Below are 25,810 nucleotides of genomic sequence, written 5' to 3'. Positions count from 1 at the left end.
ACCACAGCAGGCTGTGTGCAAGGCCAGTGCCTTAACTCCTGGGCGCTCCCCAGACCCCAATCCTGAATTTTGTCACTGCCCCTGTCCACGTCCTGTATCTCCCCTTCGGGCCAGAGAGAAGATCAGGGGCTGGAGGCACGGGCCTTGCACGCAGCCGACCCGGATTCCCGCCTCAACACCGCCTGATCTGCCTAGCTCCGCAGAGAGCCTGGGCAACGTACCTCCTGGGGTCGGGGCTCTGAAATGCCCCGTGAGCAGCCAGGAATTGCTGGGAAGGTGCAGGCTGAGCCCGCTTCGGAGGACCTCGGCTACTGAATGAAGTGTGTGGCCCCCGGGGCCAGATGTGACTCGGCAGTGAAGCAGATGCCTGGCGGGCCTGAGAGCCAGCTAGCTGGGCCCCTGGCACTGGGCAGCGTAACTCGGGGCCAGGAGATGGTCCCCAGGGCTGGAGCACAGCGCAGGGTCCAGGAGCCCTGGGTCTGATTCCTGGCACTGCATGCTCCCCAATCCCTGAGGAGCACTGGGGGGTGATCCTGAGTACTAACAACCTCAAATGGGAGCTGGAACGGCGGTACGGTAGGAAGGATGCTTGCACTGCATGCAGTCCACTGGGGTTCAGTTCCTGTTATCCTGTAGGGTCCCGACCCCAGAGGCAGCAGCAAGCCCCGAGTGCCACCGGGTGTGACAACCCCCCCCCCCCCCCCCCCCAATATACACAGCCCAGTTTTCTAGTTTTCAGGCTATTTCCATGCCCTGAGCCATCCAGGAAGAATCGCCCTGCCCCCTCAGCTGTGGTTTGGCCTCACTCTCCCCCATGCTGCGCCAAGAGTGGGGAGAAAAACCTGAACTATCAACAATGGTCACGGAGGCGACTCACCTGGCAGTGCGTTCTCCACGCTGCATGGACTCTGGGAGATCTCCCACCCTGAGAGACACCCCGTGTCCACGGGCAGCTGCTCCGACCGGCTCCCGACAGTGAGCCCGGCAGATGCGGCCTCGGCCTCTGGCTTCCTTCTCTTCTTCCCTTCCCTCTGGTCACATTTTTGAGGCAGGATGGACGTGACAGATATTTTTTTTGCGGGGGTCACACCCGGCGATGCACAGGGGTTACTCCTGGCTCACGCACTCAGGAGTTACTCCTGGTGGTGCTCAGGGACCATACGGGATGCTGGGAATCGAAGCCAGGTCGGCTGCATGCAAGGCAAACGCCCTACCCGCTGTGCTTTCGCTCCAGCCCTGGATAGGACTTATGACTGGTGCTATTTTCAGGTGTGTGGATGTCACACCTGGCGGTGTTCACACAGTCCCCAGCTAGCCAGCAGTTCTTGGGGGAACAGCCAAATCCAGAACCAAGTTGGTTTTCTTGGGGTGCTGGGGAAACGACCTGTGTCTGGGTCATGCCCGTTGGGGCCTGGGGCCGTTCTCCGCAATGCTCAGGGGACTGTGCAGAGCCGGTACCTGGTGCAGAATTTGCCGTGTGCAAGACAAGCGCTGTAACTCCGCCCCCCTGCAGCCTCCTTCTCAGGGTCCACCCCACAACAGGCGCCATCGTGGGGGTGTGGGCCTTTGCACTGCTTAGGGCCAGCAGCCAGGGGTCCCAGAGGTGGAACTCAGGGCCTCACACACACACCAACACTCTGAGCCACGTTGCCGACCCCTCCCCCCTCCCGGCCCCTGCCAGAATGGCTTTCACTGTCCCAGAGCGGCAGGGACTTCAGACTCAGCGGTGCCCGAGCAGGTGACAGCGCCCCAGGTGCCCTTCCTGGTCTGCTGGTGGATGGTGTGTCCACGGCGGGCCAATGCCTTTGGCTTGAGCCCTTGAGCCCTGGCAGAACAGCATCCGCGGGGCGAGGAGCGGGGGAGTAACAGCTGCGCGGGCGGGACATACTTGGCTCTGTCCCTCGGATGTGCTTCACCTGGGCCACGGCCACACCAAGGACCCCAGCCTTGGACAGAGAGACACAGACTGACTCGAGAGAACAGCCACGAAAACCTCAGGGCTTGTTACCAGCACCCACAGCCAGAGACTCTAAAATCTTTCAGACAGGTAAATGGCAGCACTGCAGCCCGCCTGGATGACTCGCTTCAGAGCACTGTACGCGGGAGCCTGCGGAAACAAGGACAAGGAGCGGGTGAGGCACGCGGGGTCCCACACTCCGACTTCTCTGGGTGCAGAAGAAAACCCAGGGGAGGGCTGAAGCGACAGCACAGTGGGCAGGGCGTTTGCCGTGCACGCGGCGGACCCCGTGACTCGGTTTGATCCCCGCACCCCACAGGGTCCCCGAGCACCGCCAGGATGACTCCTGAGTGCAGAGCCAGGAGGAATCCCTGAGCATCACCGGTGTGATGCGAAAAGCAACAACCACAACAAAAGAGAACACCCCTGCGCAATCCGTTCTGATCCGGTCAAGAGAGACTGCACGGCCGTAGGGCGACCCTGTGCTTCAGGGGGAGGCGGGGTGGAGGCCGGGGTGGGTCCCAGCTCTGCGCACTGACACCTCCCCCAGGGAGCAGGGAAAGGCGAAGGGGTGAAGGGTCCCTCAGCACATCTGTCGTTTTCTGGGGACAGAAACTGCCCCTCCCTGTAACTTCAGCATCAATGCTGGCGGAGGAAAGGGGGAGGCGGGAGGGACAGGGGAAGGTAGGGGGAGGCGGGAGGAGGGAAGGATGGGCCGGGGAGGTAGGAAGACGCAGAGGCGGCCAGGAGGGGCGGGGGTCCTCACCAGCTCGGCGTCGTGGGCCAGGCCCACGTCATGGTGCTCCAGCTCTTCGTCCCGGAACTTCTTGATGACCTGGTGGACAGCGACGGGCGGGCAGGTCAGTGGCCCTGCCTGACCCCGGCGGGGAGCCAGAAAACGTCCCAAGAGACACAGGTGGGGGCTGGGGGACTGGGGCCGTGGCCACGTGCGTCAGCTGCTCGGTAGCCCGGCCCGCCTGATGCCACGTGGACAGGGAAAAAGGCCCAGGCCCTTCGGGGCCCCCAAGCTCGCGGCTGGGAGTGGGGAGTGGGCCCGTGGGGCCCCCGTGGCCCGCTGCCCTGTGCCCCCATCCCTGCCTTGCCCCCCTCCCCTGAGAAAGTGGGCAGAGACCCGCCCGTCCGGCCCGCGCTCGGCACCTGCAGCAGCTCCTGGTACTTCTCGGGGTCCTCCTGCATCAGCGTCCTGATCTGGCGGTCGTAGTGGCGGGCGATGGACTCCTCCACGGCGACCGTGCAGGCCATGGCGCCCTCCTTCCCCAGCAGGGCCGTGCCCGCGCCTGCGCCCCGCCCGGCCCCGCAGTCAGGCCACCCCGAAGGCCTCCGAGCATTGCCCCGTGTCCGGTGCGGGCTCGAGTGGCCAGGGGAGGCTGCCCGCTCTTTTTTTTTCTTCTGCTTTTTGGGTCACACCCGGTGATGCTCAGGAATTGACCCTGGTGGGGGACCCTATGGGATGCTGGGGATCGAACCCTGGTTGGCCCGCTCTCGCCGCCCCCGCTCCCGCTCCCGGCTTGGTTTTCGGCCACCCCCGGCAGTGAGTGCTCGGGGCTCCAGGAATCGAACCCGGGTCAGTCTGTGCGCAGGCGGGCACGCGCCCTCCTGCCACGCTAGTGCTGGGGTGGGGGCCTGCAGGATCCTTTGCAGCCCCGGCTCCGTCGGGAACCTTCCTGGTGGGGGGTGGCGGGGGGGTCAGGCTCTCGCAGTGCCGGGAGGGCCCCCGGCCCCGGTCTGCACACCAGCGCTCGGCCAGTCGCACGTCCCCCCTGCCCTCCTGCTCCCACGGTGCTGACGTCAGTGCTCGTGGACCCGGTAGCCCCCCAGGGCACAAGTCTTCTGCGGCCCTAGGGGCACAGGCTGCCAGGGCAGGGAGGAGACCGAGCGGGCACCCGCAGCGGGGGGTCCTGGCGGGTCCAGCGCCCCCCCCCCCCACGTACCCAGCGCGAAGCCCAGCACGTTCCACACGGGCATCAGAACCGTCGGCCGGACCCGCAGCGCCACCACCAGCTCGCTGAACTTCTCCAGGTGGTCCTTCTCCTGGTCCCACATTTTCTGCAGAGGAGCAGACGCGTGAGGTGGTGGGAGCCCTCGAGGAGGTGGGCTAGCGCACGTGAGGCTGGGCGGGGCACCGCAGGCAGCAAAACGCAGAGGGAGGCCCCCACCCCCTGCCCTGCCCCCCATCACCCCAGGAAGCAAACGCTTCCCACGCGTGAGACCCCCTCCCCCGTCCAAGAGACCACCCCAAGGAAAACCACCCGGAGCCACGCGGGACCTTGAGACCGGCCCGCCAGGGAGAGGGCGCTGGGAGGCGGGAGCCGCGGCAGATGCAGAGGGGGTTGTGTCACCTCCCCGAGAGGCCTCAGTGTTACAAGGACCTGTTGGGGCCCGGGCTTGAGCAGAGCTCAAGGCACGGGCCTCGCCGGGGCTGGCCCTGGTTCAACCCTGGCCCCCGAGGCGGTCCCCCACGCACTGCAGGCGTGGCGCCCGAGCACAGAGCCCAGAAGAAAGGCCCGAGCCCGGCTGGGCAGCACGGAGCCTCCGCGCCAAAACCAAACCAAGTCTCTTCAGTGGGGGGACGGCCCTCACTTGCAACTGACACTTGCCAGATTTTCTTTTTTTGGGGGGGGGGGTTCGTCAGTGCTCAGGGCAACTCCCAGCTCTGTGTCCTGGGGTGACCGGGCTCTTCTCTCCCCCCACCCCTTTCTCCAGGAACTGCTGCTCAGCCCTCCAAAGATTTGCTTTCACTTTTGGGTCGCACCCAGTGATGCTCGGAAGACCCAATGGGAGGCTGGGAACGGAACCCAGGTGGGCCTCGTGCAAGGCAAACGCCCTCCCCACTGTGCTATCGCTCCAGCCCCAAGATTCGCTTTCAGAGACGCTGTGTCTGCCCACAGTCTGTCTGTCTGTGCCTGATACAAAGCGACAGAGACACGATCGCTTTTCTCCACCCTCACCCCAATAACCAATTTTCACTCCTGGGCAGAGGCAAGACATAGGCACCGCCCCCAAGAAAGCGGGACAGAAAAAAAATAAAAAAGAAAGCAGGACAAGCTACGGTTCCTTTCAGGGAAGGGAGGAGGGAGGGAGGGAGAGCGAGCACCCACCTGGATGAGCGGCCCCACGCTGCTGCGGCCCAGGACGGCCATCTGCCCCGCATAGATGCGGTTGGCTCCGTATTCACCGGCGTGGTCCACCCGGATGATCCGATCCACGGTTGCCCAGTTGACGCTGTCCAAGGTCATACCTGAGCTGCGCGCCCTGGCTCCGAGTTTGGCTCCAGATGCTGCAACTGACAGTGGGCATTTACTCTCCGTTCCTCAGAGGCAAACGTGAAACGCTTCATTTTATTCTTGGGGCACTGGGATCGATCCTGGCGGGGCTTGGGGGACCACACAGGGTGCCAGGGGTGGAGCCGGGGTCGGCCATGCATAAGGCATGAACACGCGTCCTGAAAACGCAGGGGGCCTCCACTGGGGTGTGCCTGGGGTCTCCTTATGGAGGTCTGAGTATTCAGGGAGGGGGGGGAGACTGGTGCCATGTGGGCTGGCTCTATACTTGACCCCCACTCCCAGTGGAGCTGTAAACGCCTCGCTCGGCATCAGGGCGGCTCTGAGCATGGGGCTCTGACGCTGGGGGGCTAGTCCTGAGCCCCCTCTGCCTGCGGCTCCAACTCAGGGAGAGTGACTGACTCCAGAAAGCCAGCAGTGCCCTGTCCTGCGAGTGGTGGGGGTCTCGCCACGGCTTCAGGTGACAAATGCCAGACAAAAATCAACAAACTCCGCTCCCCTCACCCCATTTTTGGACCCCACTCCAATGACTGGCCGACTGGCCTACGTGTGGGGTTAGGGGCCGCAGTAAGTGGAGACGGGCTGGCTTTGTAGCTCCAATAATCTTGGTTGCTTATTTGTCTCTCTTGTGGGGTCCACGTCTGCTGGTGCTTGTGGTCACCACCCTGCGTGGGTTCTGCCCACGACATAAGTGCTGCATCTGCCTCCATCTGCTTCCCTCCTTGGGGCTGATTACATGGGGGTGGTAACGTCTTGCCGCTTCTTCCTTTTACAAGTTTTTATGGGGGAGGGGGGCTGGCTCACATCTGGAAGTGCTCAGGACTTACTCCTGGCTCCGTGCTCAGCAATCATTCCTGATAGGGCTCGGGAGGTCATCTAGGGCGCTGGGGATCGAACCTGAAATGGCCCCATCCAAGGCAAGGGGCCGACCCGCTGCAGTATTGTTCTGGCTCCGTTCTTTCTACAATTTCTACAGTTTCTTTTCGTGTTTCTGAGCCCGACAAGCTACCGAGAGTATCTCGCCCGCACGGCAGAGCCTGGCAAGCTCCCCATCTGCCAGACACAGTAACAACAAAGTCTCCAATGGAGCCGTTACTGGGCCCGCTCGAGCAAATCGACGAACAACGGGAGGGCAGTGACAGCCTTACCCTTCGGCTGCTCTGAGGATCCCACAGGCAGTGGTCTGGGAACATTCCGTTACAGGGTTCGAACCCAAGTGTCCCACATACCGGGCAGGTGTTCCGGCCCCCTGAGCCAACTCCTCCTGGCCCCGCTGCCCAGTATCTTTTACCAGGGTGGGACGGCGCAGAGAGGACATGTTGCCAGAACCCTCAAACGAGCTTGGCCACCAACCTGGGCACACCAGGCTCGCCGCCCTTCGACAGCAAAACGCCACGCGGGGAAACGTGCGAACCAAGAGGCCCTCGCGATGGGAGGCGGGAACGAAGGCGAAATCGGAGCCGCAGAAGCGAGGCGTCCGCTCAGAAGCGGAAAAGGCGTTGTGTCTCATTTAGAAGTTCACCTTCCCTCCCACTCGGAACGCCTGGCAACGCTCAGGGCGCGCTCCCGACTCGGGGCGGTCGCGGGCTCCCCAGGGAGGCCGGGAGCGGACCCAGGTCGGACCCAGGTCAGCGGCGCGCAAGGCCAGCGCCCTTGGCCGGCGCCCTCCCCGCCGCGCCGCCGCTCCGGCCGGCCGAGGGGAACGTGCAGGAGCCGCTGCGTGAAGGGCGGCGGCAAAGGCGCGTCCCCCGCGTCCAGACCCCCCGCCCGCGCGCGCACCCGCAGGAGGGCCCCGGCACCCAGCACCCAGCGCCCCGCGGGACCCGCGGACCCCGGCGCGCGCCTGTGACGTCACGGGCCGGCCGCCGCGACCTTCCGGCCCTGACGGAAGGCCGGAGGATCCCCCAACCCGCCAGCCCAACGTGGACCGCGGCCGCACGCCCCCTTCACCTGACAGGGGCTGCCAGGGCCCCGTGCGGAGCTGCCGCAGGGACCGAGCCGCGGCCGCCGCCCCGCTCATCGCTCCGACAGGGACGCGGCCCCGCGGCGCAGGCTGATGACGCACGGCCGACGCGCGCCGCCCGCCCGCCCCCGCCCCGGTGGCAACGCCCCCTCCCTGCGCATCGCCTCGTCCCATTGGTTGGAAAGACCGAGAGCGGGGATTGGATTGGATGAGGCGGGTCTCGGGCGCCGGGGTGGGAAGAGTCTTGGGTTGCCATAGAAACGTGGCCACCTAGCACGGGCTCACGGAAATTCCCGGCGGGGGCCCTTCAGGAATCCTCATTGGTGTGGTCACCGTATATTCTGTTTTACCAACATGGGCAACGGGTGGACAGTGCTACAGTGGTACTGACATGAAGGGTGTTTGGTCTGGTTTTAGTTATTCAGTTTATTTATTTTTACTTGTTCTGATCTCCCTCGAGGATCAAGAATCAGGGACGCTGTCTCATTTGCCAAGGCATCAAAAATCAGATGGGCTGGACATGTAATGAGGTTTACAGATGACCGCTGGACTAGAGCCATTATTGACTGGATTCCACGGGAAGTCAAAAGATCGCGTGGATGTCCACCTACAAGATGGTCAGACTTCTTCGTCAAGACCCTGAATGATCGCTTTGAGGCTCTGCATGTTTCTAGAACAAACAGATGCCATTGGGCTACGCTAGCACGCAACAGGGATGAATGGAGACCTTACTGGCACCCACTCAAGTAAATCGATGAGTAACGGGGGATCAAGTGATCAAGTGATTTTTACTTGTTGGGCCGTGCACAGGGGTTACTCCTGGCTCTGCACTCAACAGTTACTTCTGGCAGTTCCTGGGGATCATATGTGATGCTGGGAATTAAACCCGGTCAGCGCGTGCAAGGCGTCCTCCCCGCTGTGCTATCGCTCCAGCCCCAGGTTTTATTTTTGTTTTGGTATTTGTCTTCGATATCCACTTAAAAACATGAATTTAGCCCTGAGCCATTGTACAGAGCGGAAGGCATCTCTCACCCAGTTCTGCACACTGTCTTGGTCTCTAGAAGTTCTCGCGCCCCCGCTGGGTCCCCGGGTGCTCCCACGCCCCGGCTGGGTCCCTGGGTCCCCGGCGCCCTCTCTTGAGGCTCCTCGAGCCCTCCCTCTGATGTAGGCAGGTAGACAGGGAAAGACCCTTGGCAATAAAACTTAGATCAACAGAACTTCTGGGAGGAAAATCCTAAAACTGATCCACCCTATGGATATAGAAAATAGACCTGATAAGACTTTCAGCAGACCCTGAGGAGGTTGGACCCCTCCCCATCTCTCTCAATCTGATTAAAATGTGATCCAGCCCCAAGACTACAGAACTTCTGGATCAAGACAACCCAAGAAGAGCCTATAAAGGACACCTTGAACAAAGGAAGTGCATGTGCATATTCTGCTCGGGCCCATGTGCTGCTTGCTCCTACGTGGCCAAGCACACGTGGCAACAAGCACATGTGGCACCCGCATCTCCCCTCTTGAGATGTGGACTTTCATGCTTTCGTGTCTAATGCTAGGATGTGTGTAGGGGGCTCTTTCTGCCCTTGGATAAGCCTGTGCTCTCTCTTGAGTGTGTTTCTCTCTCTCTCTCTCTCTCTCCCTCCCTCCCTCCCTCCCTCCCTCCCTCTCTCTCTCCTCCTCCTCCTCCATACCTTAAAAATCCTCCAAATAAAATCTGTTTATTTCACCACTGCTTTGTCTACTCCTGAAATTCCTTTCTGCAAGGTGAGAGAAGAACCCAGTAACCCTGGGTCCCGGATGGCGGAGGTGAATGGGGAGAAAGTGACCGTCTTTCTCCTCCCTGCTTCACATAAATCACCCGTGGGGCCCACTGACATCAGACGGCGACCCTTAAGGGACACACTGTGAAGAATTCCACGAGGAAGGAGGTAATCTGTGGAAAATCTGCCGTGGAGGTACGCTCCCTTGGAAATCTCTAGGGGGGATGAGGTAGGAATGTGATGACCTCTGTTTGAATGTGTGTGTGTGCATGAGCACCCTGATAGGTCCTCCTATCGGGCGTGATTTTGTAGCTCCACGACCTGGCACTCTTAAAGTCCCTCTAAAGTCACTGAGTTCGAGTGGGCTGCCTGCAATTCCACAGAGAACGTACAGTCAAGGGTGCCACTGGCATAGCTGATGGTCGCAAGTCACAATGCTGAGTGGTCTCTGCGAAAAGGCTCCCCTCCATTGTCTCGCGTCACCTTTCATTATAGGAGGAACAGGAGGAAAGCCCACTAGTAAGGCAGTTCTGGGAAACTTAGGGCAAGAGATCAAATCCTAGGCAGAAAATCCTTTCCCCACCCAGTCTCAATCTAAGCAGAAGATCAGCTGGAGGTCAATTCAAATGCTGACGGAGGCAGCCAGCAAAGTGAGACAGAAAGAAATAAAAAGAAAAAAAAAGAGCAAAAGACAGGTAAAAAAGCTTGAGGAAGGAAAGTCAGACCAGCAACACAGGGAAGATGTAGTCAGCTAAGAAAGGCTTTTTCTTTTTCCAAGAAGCAGAGTTTTTTGAGGCTACAGCACTAGGTTTGACTCGGGTACACAGCTGTGGGTCTCCCCGATGCCAGGCCCACCCAGGGACGCCTGCGGTGGAAGCAGAGGCCTTCGGTGGAGAGGGTTAGAGTCCCCTCGGGAGATGCCAAAGTTAGGTGGCCAGTATACAAAGGTTCGAGTCCCCTTGGGAGAGGTGAAGGTGATAGACCTGGAGAAAAGTTTTGCTGAGGAACCATCCTTTTTCATAGGTTATTGCTGGCACTCAGGAAATATGGGAAATTCGACGTCGATGCCCAAAGATTCTTCGTTGAGTTGCTTATTAAAACATCGGAGGAGCTTCAACTAGGTAGTTTAGATAAAGAGCATCTCGTTCACCTCTCACAACACACGGCCTATAAAGTAGAGCACAGAGAAAGATGGCCAGAGAGTGGCAATTTGTATTACCAGACCATTTTGCAGTCAGATCTTTTTGCAGGAAGCAAAAGAAATAGGATCATCAAAGCAGAGGAGGCAGGGAAATGCAAGATCATATGATTAACTGTTCGATATCAGAAACAAAGAAGTGTGTCACTAAGGCAGCCTATCCCCATGTCTGATAGGAAGATACTAGCTCCCTGCCTCAGAACCAGTCTCGGCCAAAATATGGTAACATCTGACCACTCGAGGTTTCAACAACTTTGTTATAGTTTATTTTGCCAGCTTATGTCAACAAAAGTGCTTTCTTGACCCATTTTTAACAAGCAGGAAACTGGCTGATCAGGTTGGGAAACGGGGTGTGTGGGGGGGTGAGGAGGTCAAGTTCCAATCCGTCGACAGAGCAGATTTGCCCTGGGGACTGCCCCTTCCTTTCTCAGTCCTCAGTTTCCTCGCTTCCATTTTTGAAGGGGCAGATCCATCAGTCAACTGCGCATGTGTGCACATGTACATGTGGTGTTTTTAGTCAGTTCGTTATGTCTGTCTGTCAGTGTGAAACACTTGAGTGTGAGAGCCAGGCTGAAATTCTTAGACCTGGGGAAGCAGCATCATCACGAGGTCAGTGATATGCACCCCAGTGATTTCAAAAGTCTAGGTGTTTTTGGAACTTGTTAGACGAGGTTTAAACGAAGATTTCTCACCAGAATATTGAAGCCTACAGAGAAATTGAAATTCTCAACCTAAATTTCTTACTGGAAGAACATTAATGGTTATTAACAGTTGAAATTCTTTTGTACTTCAGAATCTGTACTATCTAGGAAGAGCTGTGGAACTAGAGCCTGAAACTAAAGTGAAATGAGTTCGGTTCCTGCGAGGCTTTATCTTACAAGCCTCAACCAATTTTAATGAAGAAATTAGCTCTTTTACAAACAGAGGTACAGAAGCCATCAAAATAAAGAGCTTTCTTATGTTTCCATAAACAGTGGAAGTTCAAGTGTTTTCTTATGCTGATATCAAAGTTTGGTAAAATACTTTTCCTCCCTCTGAAAGAATGTTTGTATTGTGGAATTGTTAAAGTATCTGTTAGAAAGCTCATGATTTGAAATAACTAAGGTACAAGAACTATTGAAATTAAGTCAAAAGTTTTCTCGTGTTTCATAAAAATTGATGGTTTAAAGGTCTTATGCTGTTGTGTCAATGTACATATGCATTTGCATTGGATTATTAGAATGTGAGCTGAAATAATTGTGGTAAAAACAGGTTAAAAGAGCAATGGCTTAGTTTAAAACATGAATCTCTAGAGTTGTAAAATTGGTTGCAAAACTTATCCTACCAGTGTTTTATTTGATCTCTGAGACTTCTGGTAACTAAAATTTCTAGAGCTACTTAGCAGAGTTGTAATGGGTTAATCTCAGGTATCAGTCCGATAGTCTGAAGCCATAGCATTGTGCCTTGGTAAAAGTTTTAAGACTATCAGACAGTTCCTGCTGGAATTTCAGACCAGCTTTATTCAGGCCTTCTTGCTGAAGAAAAGAAAAAGTGAATCACTTTAAGACCAAGTGGCTAAGAACAGCCCTTTTGGCTTTAGTAACCAGTTTCTGGGAATGGAAAATGTGGGAAGTTTTACTGACTATATTGTTAGTCTGTCCAGTATGGGAAAATGCATGCTATTATTATTTATGATAACTTTATTTCATGCAAAAACTTATCATTCTAGTATCATTCCAGGTATCATTCTAGTCCTGACCTTCAGAGAACTTGGTACACGAGTGTGAAATCCTTACAGTTTCATGGAATCTATGAGTGTTTTCACCTTTTTATATGTTTTCCTAGAAACCAGAATCCTAAAGATGTCTCTGGAGGGGCAGGCCGGCTTGCCGGTGAACACAGACACACATGATCACACTCGAGAACATTCAAGCCCTGGTTTCCTCAGTAGTTTAATGCACATTTGTTAGAGCTTCTCTTTAACATGTACACTGAGCAAGACATATAAGAACATCCAAATAAGAGGTACACGAACATTTAACAAAAATGTATTAGCATACTGTAGTATTTATTTTTATAATAGGAGAGAAAACAGCATCCTCTCTCTCTCTCTCTCTCTCTCTTTCTCTCTCTCTCTCTCTCTCTCTCTCTCTCACACACACACACACACACACACACAGCCCAAAAGAAAAATACTGGACTGTCCTTAGAAATATGGTGCAGACAAGAACATTCCAGATGAACTGGGAATGCTAGTTAAAAAGTGCTTGCTATTTTAAGAGGGTAGAATGAACTTGGTTACTCAGATTCCATGGAATGAGTTATTAGACTTTAAAGACTCATGACTAGGGCCAGGGAGGAAGCTCTAAGGACTGATGCATGCCTGGCATGCACAAGACCCCAAATCTAACCCCAGCACCAATGGGCCCTGAGCACCATGAGCCCCAGGAACATGCCCAACCCAGCTGGGCTGAATATTGCTGGGAATGACCCCCCCCAAGAACTGCTGGAGAGACACCATCCCCTTCCCAATTTTTTAAAAAATGCAAACACCTTAATAACAGAGAAAGCTTGAAAAATTCATTGGTATCACAAGTATACAAATATCAGGTCCAAAATTTTTTAGTGGGACTGGAGTGATTGTACGGTAGGGTAAGGTGCTTGCCTTGTGTGCAGCCAAACCGGGTTCAATCCCTGGCATCTCATATGGTCCCCTGGGCAACTCCAAGATTGATTCCTGAGTGTAGAGTCAGGAGTCACCCCTGAGTATCGCTGGTGTGGCCTTGAAACAAACAAAATGTTGTTTTGGTTTTTTTTGGCCACACCTAGAGTGCTCAGGGCTATCTCCTGGCTCTGTACCCAGGAGTCACTCCTGTCAGGGCTTGAGGGACCCTGTGCAGTGCTGAGATTCAAACTGGAGTTGGCTTACACACTTGTGCCATCTTCTCCAGCCCCATGTATATATTTTTCAAGTGTCACATGAATGTAAACTTTCTGGAAGAGTGACAGCTGGCAAAGGGAAGGGACAGTGCTGTCAGCCCTTGGGAAGCTTGCCCCACTCTCAGACAAGGAGTAATAGGGCACTTGGGGAGTGGGTGGGAAATATTTCCAATAGCAGCTGCTCTCTTTTTGAAGTTTTCCCTTTTGGTTTCTGGCTCACACCCAGCAGTGCTCAGGGGCAGCTCTGGGCTGGCTCAGAGCTTGGGGGTTGCTCCTGGCGGCACCCAGGAGACCGTGTGGTTCTGCAGATCATCAGTCCCCGGTGGGGTGTGGGATCCAGCCCCCCAGCACCTGCTTTCTAAATCCCCCATCTTTTTAGAGGATGGAGCGGGGGTTCTTACTCCTGGCTCTAAGCTCAGGGATCATCACTCCTAGTGAGGCTGGGGGCCCATATGGGGTGCTTGAACCCAGGTCGGCTGCGTGCAAGGCACACACCCAACTGCTGTCCAATCTCTCCGGTCCTGGCCCCTGACTTTAAAGTCCAGGCAGCACCAATGGAAGAAGGAAAAGTGATGCCCGGGTACCTGCAGTAAACTGAGGAAACAGGCTGAAGCTGCTCAGCCCTTAGAGCGAAGGGCTGGCAGAAGCCACCCCTGAGGTACAATATGTTGCACAGGTTGCTTTCACCATCAGCGGGCCGTGTCACCCATTGGTTCGCTGGAAGAAGCAAGGCGGGCAGCTGAAAAATCCCCAGCACTGGGAAGGAGACGGTGGCACCGCCTTCCCAGGAGCTCTGCATTCCAGAAACCAGCCTGCCACCTCGCTCATGCCGCATCACAACCCACTGAGCCGCCCTGCCCTCAGTCAGACCTGCCAGCAGCCCTCTCTCAGCCTCACCCTAGAACGGGAGCTGTCTCCAAGGGAGGCACCACAGAGGCGGACACTGGCAGGCGCTCTGCTTCTTCCTTCTGAGAGCCCAGAGCCCTGCGTCCAGGCTCGGAACGCAGGAGACCAGCCGGCCAGGGAACGGCCCCCGGCTCCAGCGAAAGCCTCTCTCCCTGTTCCATGTGAAAATCCATGTCTCATGGGGCCAGAGCGATAGCACAGTGGGAAGGACATTTGCCTTGAACGCGGCCAACCTGGGTTCCATCCCCGGCGTCCAGCAGAGTCCCCTGAGCACCACCAGGAGTAATTCCTGAGTGCAGAGCCAGGAGTAACCCCTGAGCATCGCCAGGTGTGACCCAAAAAAGCAAAAAATAAATAAATAAGTGAAAAGTCACATCTCCTTTGAAGTCCACACACCTGTGCTGAAGCTCCCGTCCCGGATTCACTTCTTACTTGGGAATCACATCTTTGCCAAAACCCAATACCCCCCACCCACACCTACCCTGAGGCCCCCACCCCCAGCTCTGTGAACACAGCCAGACAAGGAAGCCTGGATCCACGGGAAACCAGAACGGACTCTGCCCCAGGTGCCATCCAGACACCTGGCATGAAGGGCTGGGGCCCATGCCACCGCTGAGGGTGACTCCGTATTTCCCAGTGGCCAGTGTTCCTCAGCTTGGCTGGGTAGGGTCCCCCCACAAACTTGGTTTCCCCCTTGCTTTTCCAGGACACGGAAATGTCAGATCAGGACCGAGGATGTAAACCTGGCCACCGGGGAGGCAAGCAGTGAGACACTTCCAGGAAAGGCGGGGACTTGAGAAAAATAGAAAACTTTAAGGACAAAAAATACGTATTTACACACTGAGCTGCCAGGGCTGGAGTCCAGGGCTGCACGCGCACAAGGCCACTGCTCCATGGACAGCCTGAGCCCCGCCACCGTCGACCCTCCTTTCTGGATTCTGCCCCGGACCCAGGCAGGGAGTGTGGTGGGTGTGGGCTCAGCTCGGGGGCCACACGCAACAGGGTCTGTGCCCTCACTCGCGGGGGCTCCTCATGTCCCTTTGGGCTTCCGTCAGCTTCTGGATGAGGTACCGCTTGTCGCGGCTTTCCTGAAAATGGGAGAAAGGGAGCGAGAAGGAGGGAGGAAGGGGGAGGGGAAGAGAACACATCAGTCATACTTGGAAACCAGTTCGGCCCAAGGAATCTCCCCTCTGAGCCCAGTGCCGGGAACTGAGCCCCTGTCGGCCTTCTGCCTGTCTGTCCCTCGCATCTCCCTCCAGGTCACCTGCTCACAAGTGTCCAATGATGTCCATGGGGTTGGATTTCCAGGGGTTGAACCCAGAGGTTCACGTGTGCAAGGCCCGTGTCCTACCATGGAGTGACATTCCTGACACTGGTATATCTGTGACCTTTTAAAATGCTTATGGTGAGGAGGAGGGAGGGAGATAGTCCAGTGGGGAGGGCACCTGCCTTGTGTGCAGCTGACCCAGGCTTGATTCCCAGTATCCCAAAGGGTCCCCTGAACACCGCCAGGAGTAATCCCTGAGCACTTTGGGTGTGTCCCCCCCCCCCCAGAACACCCTGTGTACTAGGGGGCTGGAGGGGCAGCCCAGGAGAGGGGCACTGCATGGGGCTGACCCTAGTTGAGTCTCTGGCACCACATGGTCCTCCAAGCACTGGGGGTGTGATCTGACCACACCCCCTCCCCAACCAATCACTTATCCTCTTTGGGGTCTGAGGATGAGGGTCAAGTGGCAGAGGACCTTGACTGTGCAAAGCTCTAAGTCTGACCCCCACTACCTGATATGCTCCCCCAAACACTAGCTGCTGTGGTTCTTACAACTAACAATAAAAATGTCCATCAGACATCACCTTCCAGAAGCTCCCCTCAAGATTGCACCCAGCTTCCTGCCAGAGCCCTGGGCTGGGACCCTGGCTTCACCCACAGAGCCTCTGCAGCCAGGCCAGCTCCAGCACCCCCCACTCCAAGGTCCCTCCATTAGCTCCTCGTCCCTCCAATGTCCCCTGAAATGTCACCTCCCACAAGAGGCCTTTCTGTGCAGCTGCACAGACCAGATGCGCTCTTTGGCCTCGTTGCCCTTAGCCCCCCAGGGGGCTCTGCAGACAACACTACACAGCCTGACCATCCCAAGGCCACAGTGACGGAGCAGCAAATCCAACTTATAGGCATTGTTTCCCCAACAGCTTACTTAAAAATAAACCCCAAAACCTAAATGCTGTTTTTTGGGGGTCCCACCTGGCAGTGCTCAGGGGCAGATGACCTCAGCTCTGCGCTTGAGTGGGTTGGGGGGTCTCGGTGTGGAAGGCACAGTCAGAATGGCTCAGCAGGTTAAATGCATGAGGACCCCGGGGTCAGGAGCAGCCCCTCCCACGGAAACAGAGGTGTGTGGGGGAACAGCAGTAGGTGGGCGCGGTGACACGCTGCCCGCCGAGGCCTGGCCCTGGGAACTTCCTCACCAAGGACAGCTGCTCCCGGAGCTGCACCACCACCCGCTTGTGGGCTCCGGCTAGCGCGACGAAGTAGAACATGATGAGGCTGCGAGGCAAGGGGAGAGGTCACTCGGGAGCTGTGTCCCTGCCTGGTCCCCAGGGCATCCGTGAGTGAGGCCCCTCCCCCACAAGTGTGTGGCATCTGCGACCCTGGTCCCCCTCAAGAAGCACCCCTTGGCCATGCCCGGAGGCCTTCAGGCCGCCACACAGAGGAAAAGCCGGGAGCGGGACGCCCACCGGTCATGGGCTTCCTCCATCAAGCCCCAGGTCAGCTTGTGCTGAGTGAGCGAGTGACACGTGTGTGAGGGGCCACGTTTGCCGGATCCCGTTAGGTCGGGCATGTTAGCTCAGTGGCCCTGAGCTCTTCCTCCCCCAAATAACGGCACGGGGGCTCAGTGGCAGCAACTCACCAGATGATCATGAAGAAAGGCACCGCGAAGGCCTCCGAGGTGATGCCATGGACCAGAGACTGCAGCGAGCTGGGGAAGGTGCTCACCGTGCGCGGCACCACCTCCCATGAGGTGTTGAAGTTGGTGAACGGCCCACAGGCCTTGGACGATGAGATGCTGGCGGGACACGCAACACTGAGTCAAGGGTGCAGGGCGGGGCGGGCGACAAGGCTGGGTGCCGCCCCCCCCCCCCCCCCCACACACACACACTTCTGGCTAACAGAACCCAAAGGAACCACCTTTTTCTTCTTTTTGGGTCACACCTGGGAATGCTCAGGGTTACTCCCGGCTCATGCACTCAGAAATTACCCCTGGCGGTGCTCGGGGACCCTGTGGGATGCTGGGGATTGAACCTCGATTGGCTGCGCGCAAGGCAAACGCCCGCCCCCCTGCGTTATCGCTCCAGCCCCTGCTTTTTCCCTCACTTGAGCAGAGGAGGATTTATTTGCCTTTCCTGCCTTGATTTTCCTCCCAGAAGTCCAGCTCCTTGTCCTCCATCACACAGCCTCTGCCTGGCCACCCCAGCCTGGTCTTAAAACAATGCGTGCAAGAAGGCTGCCCTGCGGGGGCACTGCTCCTCCAGGAGGCTGCTGCTCTGCGGCGTTCTTCTTCCCTTTCCTCGTACTTCTTCTGAATTTTCCTTGACCGCTGGTTGTTTAACAACCGCTTCCTCTTCGGGAGTCAACCTGTCTCCCTTCTTGCAACAAAGGGGCAGCGCCTAGCGGGACTCTCCCGGCAGGTTCATTGTGCTGTGGATTCGCTCGAGGCGGTTCTGCACCAGGGTTTTGATGGCAGGCCAGCTCATGGTTGGAAGTGTTGCAACATAAAGGGGCATGAGGTCAAAGTGTTGACAACATCAATGGTCTTGTCTTGCAAGTACAACACTCTGAGCCCCAGGAGAAGTTTCCCTGTGCCTGACCTCCAAAGTCTTCTAGAATGTTCTGGGAAAACATGGCATCCCACCAAGTCTCCGACTGAGACCCCCAGTTTACACGGTCCCTGGGGTGGATGAGAGAGATTCTAGCCTCCAGGCTTTTAATTTAGGGGCAAGAGAAAGGGGGTTATGGGACCAAAGAAATGGAATAGCGGGCAGAACACTTGCCTGGCACATGTCCAACAGGGTTTGATCTCTTGAACCCCACCAGGAGTGAACCCTGAGCACAGAGCCAGGAGGAAGCTCTGAGCACTGCTGGGTGTGGCCCCAAAGTGTCCTCGGCCCCAGGCGCTCCGGGAGCCTCAAGTTATCTGTGGCACCTTCCACAGTCCAGCAGCAGTGCTGACCAGTGTCCACACCTGCAAAAGCGCCATGGTTTCTTCTCTTGCCCTTTATTATTGGAAGGACTTTTCTGGACTCCAGAATAGAGAGTTAGACCATGCAGGAGACATGACTGGGTAGAACCCTCAGCTTCTGGTACTTCGCTCAGAGTTTCTATGATGCCCTTGGCCCAAGGAAGGCCTATTTTTTTTTTTTTGGATCTTTTGGTCACACCTGGTGATGCTCAGGGGTTCCTCCTGACTCTGCACTCAGGAATTACTCCTGGCAGTGCTCAGGGGATCCTATGGGATGCCAGGGATTGAACCCAGGTTGGCTGCATGCAAGGCAAACGCCTTCCCCGCTGTACTATCACTCTGACCCCAGGAAGGAGTAATTCTTCCACAAGGACCAGGAACATTTTTCATGAGGAAAAACAAAGCCGCATCCTAGGAGGGGAGGAGCTCAACCCTAAGGGAGGGCAGGACAGAGCCAACCGCCCCCGGAAACAAAAGCAACCCTGCAAGAACAAGTTCGGCAGGTGAATTTGGGGGGCGCATTTTGGGGGACAAATGGGAAGGCTCTGGCTCAGTCATGAGCAGCAATGCCCGACCTCCATGGGGGAGGGGAAAGCAAGGTGAGGCAAGAGAATGTTCTAGAAACAAAGCCATAGTTACCGTGCCATGCTGACTGTCAGTGGGATGATTGCCAAACACAGCCCAATCAGCAGCACCAGCAGGAAGAAAAAATTTGAGTTGGAAGCTCGGAATTGTCTCGGGGAGGGTCTGCAGGTATAAAGAAGACTCATCTAGGGGGGAGAGAGAGAGAGAGAAGTTCCTTGTGTGGAGCAAGGTGACGGGTATTCGAGCAGACAAGACCCGACCTTGCAAAGTGGCCCAGAAGTGAAGCCTCACAAGAGGGAGTATCTGGACTGTCAGCCAGCACCGGGTGTCCGGCCTTAGCCTCACTCGACCTCCGACTCACATGAGCCCCAGACACAGAAACTGTCACGTATGCTTAGCAGGTCATCCTAACCGCAGCATCTAGCCTCGATTGGGACTGGACCGGGGCAAAGCAGAGTTGGAGAGGTGACAGGCCAATAATGCTAAACTTTCTGTGACTGGACCATCCTCTTAAGCCGAGACCCCCCCATAAAATACGTGTGTATTTGGCAATAGAATGAACAGCCATCAGCTGCTCCCAGAGGGTGTTTCTCCGCGCACCCGTCATCCTTTGCCCCACGTCAGCCCGGACCCAGTACAAAACGTGTCTGGGCACCATGGGGGAAACTGTTCCCCCACTACTTGCAGTGGGCACAGCGTCTGTGAGGTACAAGGGAAGCACTAGAACATTCTTCAGTGTCCCAAACAGGTACAAAGCTGGACCCAGTTTTAGGCCATCCTAAAGAGATGAAGAGTTGGGGCCTCAGGGAGGGAGGTGAACGAGGTTTAGGGTCCCAGAGAGATGAACCAGGCTTCAGCGCCAGATTTGGAATCTTGGCTCTGGACAAGCGCAACCTCTTGAGCTGCAGCTTCCCAAAGTGTAAATGGCACTTCCTCCTTCAAATGGTGTGTGCAAGTATGACACACCAGTCCGTGGAAAGGGCTCAGCACCCTGGGGCCATCTGGTATCGTCACCACCCACTGTGATGACCATCTGTCTCACGGTTACTCTGACAGGGCCCCTTCTGAACCCCTCACACTGTTATCACCCTCCCGCACTGGGCTTGGCAGAAAGAAGGTCTGGACGGCCCCAGGGCCATAGCTGCACCGGGGCTGCCTGTGGGCAGAGTCGGGTTTTATAGTAGAGAGTGGAGGTGTGGGTCACCGGCCACAAAGTGGTCCCTTCACCCATTAAGCACTTAGGTCATGGACAATGCCTGGGATCTGGTAGCAATCCAAGCACACACACACACACACCACGTATACCACATACACACACATACACATGCAACATACACACAGCACCTAGATACATACTTACGCATACACACACCACATACACACATACATAACATACACACCACATACATACATACACACACCACACACACAGACATACACACAGCACACACATATATACACACACACTACACACACACACACACACACACACACACGACGGAGACCCAGAAGTAAATGTACAGGCTCCAGAATCGAAAATCGCCTTCGGGGCCAGTGGATATAGGACAGTGGGGAGGGGTCACTGGCCTTGCTCACAACTGACCCAGGCTCGGTCCCCAGCCTGTCCCCAGGTCCCCACTTCTTCTTACCTCTTTCACATAGAAGATGATAATAAACTTCAAGGTGGCAATTGCGGGGAGAAGTGGGGAGAAAAAGGTTCCCATCCAGCAGATGGTCTGCCCGTACACGATGCCCAGGACGTTGTCGGGGATGGAGAACTCCTGCTGCCCCCAGCACTGAATCAGCCTCGACGACGAGAAGTACGTCACCAGGATCCTGTGGGCACACGGACAGGTCCCCTGGGGTCCCCACAGCCGCAGCTCCACACCTCGGCCGGGAGAGCGCAGGTGTGAAACCTCATCTCTCCACCCACGGCTGTGACCCCACCGGGGCTTGGGGCGCTGAATTCGGGGTGCAGATGTGTAGGGCAGCAGGAGGAGGCTGATTCTCTTTCCTTCCCTCATGGGCAGTGCTCAGGGGCCCCACTGGCTTGTGCTCAGAGGTCACTCCTGTGAGAGCTCAGAGGACGGTGTGGGACCAGGAAATGATCCCACAAAAAAACTTTTTTATTTTGAAGATTAAAATTTGGGGGTAGTCAGAGTGACACCAGGGGCCGAGGCATTTGCCTTGCATGTGGGTGGCGATGGCAGCCCTGGTTCGAATCCCTACAAATAGTACCCCAGAACCGGCAGGGGTCAGCGCTGACCACAAGGCCAGGAACAGCTGGTGCACCACCAGGTGTGGGGACCGTCCCAAATTAAAAAGAAGAAATGAAAAGATCAATGAAAAGGGCTGCTGGGGCACTAGAACAGCGGGAGGGCACTTGCCTGGCATCACCCGGTTCCCCCCCAGCATCCCACGTGGCCCCCGAGCCCAGTAGGTACGATCCCTGAGCACCACCGGATTAATGTTGTTTTCATTTTTGTGTTTTGGGGGTCATACTTGGCAGTGCTTGGGGCTAACTCCTGGCTCTGTACTCAGGGATCAACTCCTGGCAATGCTCAGGGAACCCAGATGGGGTCAGGGTTGAATCGGGGTCAGCCACATGCAAGGCAAGTTCCTTGCTCCCCCTACTATGCCTCTGGCCCTGAATGGTTATTAAGGGCTTGGTGGCCCTCTGGCTTGCCTGCTCAGGCCCAAGAGCAGCTCTGAGGGCCCTGGGGACAGACACTGGCCATTCAACAGCAGCCTAGGGCTAGAGAGAGGGCTGGGGTGGGGCTAGGGTGGGTGTCCAGCTCGGGGGAGCTCGAGTGTGATTAGAGCACCAGCAGGGCCCTGAGCATCCCATCGGGAACAGGAATTGAGCACCGCTGGGTGTGTTCCCCCAAGAAACAAAGCAACCCCCAAACCCAGTGGCAGCTGCGAGGGATGGTCCTGAGGGCAGGAATGCACGTTTGGCCGGTGGGTTCCGCGGCAGAGCGTTCTCAGTACTCCCGTCCCTCACTCCTTTTGGTCCTCAAGGGGTCTCTCAGGGGTCCTGTTACTGTCCCCATCTCACAGGTGATGACTTAGGCCATTGCTTCAGTGGCCGGCTCTGGGTCATGTGGCTCACAAGGGGCACAAGGGGCGGGGCTGAGGCTTGACCCCGTAACAGGAAATGGGGCCTCGTGGGCTGGGCCCAGAGCACAGCCACGGGCAGGAAGTGGTACCCATGGCACCTGGCAGAGGGCAGGGACACTTCCGCCCCCCACGCTGCAGCTTCATGGAACCCGATGGACTATGGGCCCGGCGGGGGGAAGCTGTTTGGATGCCCCCAGCGGTGGTCAGTGGGCTTCAGGCATCATAGAATCTTCCAGAAGTTTACTGGGAGCTGTTTAATGGACAGGAGGGATGGAGAGATGGAGAGTGGGAAGCAGGGAAGGATCTGAGGGCGTCGCATCCCTTCCACTTACTTCCTCGGAAAATCCACAAAGAGAGTAACAGCCAAGATGATGATGAGGTCAAAGATCATCAGTTTGTACATTTCCTGTCCAACCTGGGTCTCCCAGCACTAAAATGAGAGAGAGAGAGATAGAGAGAGAGAGAGACAGAGAGGCAGAGAGAGAGAGAGAGGCAGAGAGAGACAGAGAAAGACAGAGACACACACACAGAAACAGAGACCAAGAGAAAAGGGGTGAGAGCAAGACAGACAGACAGACAGAAAGACAGACAGACACACGCACACAAAGAGAAAGGGAAAGAGAGCGAGAGATAGAGCACACACGTGCGCAAGACAGAAACAAACAGAGACAGAGATAGAGAGACAGAGACACACAAACAGAGAAACAGAGACAGAGACAGATGCAGAAAGAGAAAAACAGACACCGAGAGAGACAGAGAGGGAGAGGGAGAGAGAATGAGGATGAGGATGAGGTCCAACTCAGCACAGAACACCAAACTCTCAAAGCCCTCCCCATGCCCCGAGCACCCCCAGACCCCACTACCCTTAGACAGGTCAACAGCCAATGCCCTCCGTGGCCCAGCGTGGACAAGCAGCTCGCCACCCGAAACAGGGCATGCGCCTCCAGACTCTGCATGCATAGCAGGCAGCCGGGCTGGGATTCAAACCCGGGCTGTCTGTCCCTCAGCCACGGTGTCTAGGACAGAGCTCAGGAGGGAGGGCTCCGCCTGCAGGGAGGAGGCCCCATGTCCCCCCATTCCCACCCACGCATGGCACCACTGACTCTCCACGGGCAGCCCTGGTGGTCCCAGGACGCCACTGGATGAGCTTTATTGATTTTTGTTTTACTTCTTTTGCAGGGGGGATTGGGGCCACACTCGGTAATGATAGGGGCTTCGTCCCAGCTGTGCACTCAGGAATCTCTCCTGGTGGAGGTTGGGCCTATGTGCCACCACTCCTGGCACCTGGGTGCCAGGGATCGAACCCAGGTCGGCCATGTGCAAGGCAAGAGTCCTATCCAGTGTACCATCTCTCCAGCTCTATGAGTTCTATTTTTCGCGATCACGACCATCCTGTTGTTCGTCGATTGCCTCGAGCAGGCCCCAGTCACGTCTCCTTCGTCCTAGCCCTGAGATATTTAAAAAAGTGCCATATTCAAGGCTCTTTCAGGGTTAGGAGAATGAGACCCGTTGTTGTTACTGGTATTTGGCATATTGGGTAAGCCACGGGGAGTTTGCCAGACTCTGCTGCGTGGGGAGGTTACATTCGGTAGCCTGCCAGGGTGTCCAAAACAAGAATGAGATAATAAGCTTCCGGGATCTGGGTTTTATAGTCTCTGGGTCTTGGCCGTTGATGGGATTACACGGCACCAGGGGGCCAGTTGATGAGTGTGACCCCTGCCTACTGGAAAATGGAGCATCTGGGTGGAGGATGCTCAGCCCCGATCCGAGCAGGCTTGGAGATCTCAGCCCCGGGACCCGCATGCCTGTGTTCCTCTGCCGGGACCTTCATGCGTGTGGAGAGTGGTCTCAGCATGGTGGTGGCTGGTTCTATTTTTAATAATAATAGCATGAGTTCTATTTTTAATACTAATAAAAATGATAATAATGTAGCACTGTAGCACTGTCCTCCCATTGTTCATTGATTTGCTTGAGCGGGCACCAGTAACATCTCCATTGTGAGACTTGTTGTTACTGTTCTTGGCATATCAAATACGCCATGAGGAGCTTGCCAGGCTCTGCCGTGCGGGCGGGATACTCCCGGTAGCTTGCCGGGCTCTCCAAGAGGGACAGAGGAATCGAACCCGGGTCGGCCGCGAGCAAGGCAAACGCCCTATCTGCTGTGCTACAGTTCCTAATAACAGCGTAATACAAAAGTGAGTCAGCCAGGAGTTTGGAGGACGGAGCTGCCGCAGCGTATCTGCCTTTGCAGGAGGTCACTGTCCTGTCACTGTCCTCCCGTTGTTCATCGATTTGCTCTAGTGGGGCCCAGTAACATCTCCATTGTGACAGTTGTTACTGTGTTTGGCATATCAAATACATCACGGGTAGGTAAAGCCACAAATCTGATCCCCAGCACGGCCCCGACATGCTGAGCACAAGCCTGGTGGCACGACCACCGTGAACCCCGGCTCCCACAACCAAGTATGCGATCTCCAGGACCCCACAACCGAAGTGCGTGGGGGCACCTCAGATTAAACATGTGTCAGTCCCGGCAGGCTCCCCAGCCAGGAACATGAGGAGTGTATGTGGGGTCCTGGGGGTGTTTGCAAACCAACAGTGTGAAAGTGGCCTAGAGCTCAAAAGAATGGAGCCCTGACTGCGTGCAAGAGCCCCAGATTTGATCCCCAGCACTGCCGGAAGTGACGTGAGCACCAAGGCAGGAGCGCCCCCCCAGCACCATGACCCACAGGCCAGCCCTTGGCCTCACCGGGTAGAGCTTCTGGTTGTAGCCACAGAGTGCACACGAGTAGTTGTCACAGGACGTGATCTTGGAGCCCAGGGTGAAGACGAGCACGCAGATGGTGGCCAGGCGCATGAAGACGCACCTGTGGGGAACCGAGAGGGAGGTGGGAGGGGCGGGGGCCAGCTCAGGAGCCATGGACAGCACCACTGGTCACCATTTCTGGGGGAATGATGGGAATGTTCTGGAAACGACAGAGCTGGTGCTGGAGCACGCCGGGGAACCCACCCACCATGCCACTGCCTGAGGCCCCTGGGAAGGGCCAGAAAATGGGGCCAGAGAGAGAGTCCAGTGGGCAGAGCCCTCGCCTTGCATGCTGAGCTCGAGCCGCGGCACCACACGGGCACCTTGAGTCAGGGTTCCTGAGCGCAGAGCCAAGAGTCAGCCCTGCCAAGTACAGCCCAAATCCAAGGGCTAGACAGCGCACATGTGTTGCGCTGCACAGCTCTCTGTCTTAAGGAAAATTAAAGAGTAGGATGCAGGCCTGGAGAAAGAGCACAGTGGGGAGGGCGTTTGCCTCGCACGTGGCCAGCCCGGGTTCGATTCCCAGCATTTCATAGGGTCCCCCGAGCACAGCCAGGAGTAATTCCTGAGTGCATGATGAGCCAGGAGAAACCCCTGTGCATCACCAGGTGTGACCCAAAATTAAAAAAAAAAGAGCAGTACACAGAGCAGTCCTGAAGCCAGTCCCTGGCGGGACCCCACTGGCCCTCCCCCAAATAAAATAGTACAAGCAAGGGAGCATGGTGGGTTGCGAAGCCACTGTTCTATCTGAAAACGTCGAGCTCCTGGTGCTGGAGCGACAGCACAGCAGGGAGGGCATTTGCCTTGCATGCCGCCGACCCAGGTTTGATTCCCAGCATCTCATATGGTCCCGGCACTGCGAGGGGTAATTCTGAGTGCAGAGCCAGGAGTGACCCCTGTGCATCGCCGGGCATGACCCAACAAGCAAAAGCAAAAAAAAATGTCCAGCTCCTAACAAGTTAGCACATGGACTTGTGCTTCCCAGGGCCCTGTTTGCAAGAGAGGGGTCACGGGGTTGGGGGTCTAGCCAGCCACAATCCACAGCAGGGAGAGGACACATTCCCT

The 25,810-nt window shown here is 56.5% G+C and overlaps 2 protein-coding genes across 3 annotated transcripts in view; both read right to left on the bottom strand.

The window, feature by feature from the left end:
* Window positions 1–1,977: 1,977 nt before the first annotated feature.
* COQ7 (coenzyme Q7, hydroxylase) lies at window positions 1,978–7,309 on the bottom strand. 2 transcript variants are annotated; one of them, XM_056138894.1, is made up of 6 exons: window positions 7,210–7,309; window positions 5,077–5,261; window positions 3,910–4,024; window positions 3,116–3,255; window positions 2,724–2,792; window positions 1,978–2,107 (listed from the first exon to the last, which is right to left on the bottom strand). In XM_056138894.1, exons 1-6 carry the CDS (start codon window positions 7,277–7,279, stop codon window positions 2,030–2,032), a joined length of 657 nt encoding a protein of 218 aa, XP_055994869.1. In that variant the 5' UTR covers window positions 7,280–7,309; the 3' UTR covers window positions 1,978–2,029. The 2 variants fall into 2 exon arrangements, with proteins under 2 accessions (XP_055994869.1, XP_055994870.1); XM_056138895.1 differs by having other exon boundaries at window positions 5,077–5,255; window positions 7,210–7,304.
* Window positions 7,310–14,980: 7,671 nt separating this feature from the next.
* The window catches only part of TMC7 (transmembrane channel like 7), a 28,179-nt gene continuing 17,349 nt past the window's right edge, over window positions 14,981–25,810 (bottom strand). The window contains exons 9-15 of the mRNA XM_056138904.1: window positions 24,689–24,806; window positions 22,272–22,369; window positions 20,469–20,655; window positions 18,874–19,004; window positions 16,906–17,061; window positions 16,463–16,541; window positions 14,981–15,093 (exon numbers count right to left, since the gene is read on the bottom strand). Coding sequence (XP_055994879.1) covers window positions 15,019–15,093; window positions 16,463–16,541; window positions 16,906–17,061; window positions 18,874–19,004; window positions 20,469–20,655; window positions 22,272–22,369; window positions 24,689–24,806 — 844 coding nt within the window. The 3' untranslated portion in view covers window positions 14,981–15,018. The remainder of the gene's footprint in view (window positions 15,094–16,462; window positions 16,542–16,905; window positions 17,062–18,873; window positions 19,005–20,468; window positions 20,656–22,271; window positions 22,370–24,688; window positions 24,807–25,810) is intronic.

This window comes from Sorex fumeus, unplaced genomic scaffold (assembly GCF_029834395.1).
Source record: "Sorex fumeus unplaced genomic scaffold, SorFum_2.1 ptg000130l, whole genome shotgun sequence".
Classification (NCBI taxonomy): domain Eukaryota; kingdom Metazoa; phylum Chordata; class Mammalia; order Eulipotyphla; family Soricidae; genus Sorex; species Sorex fumeus.
Note: the sequence above shows the minus strand (reverse complement) of the source record. Positions and strands in the feature narration are given on the sequence as shown.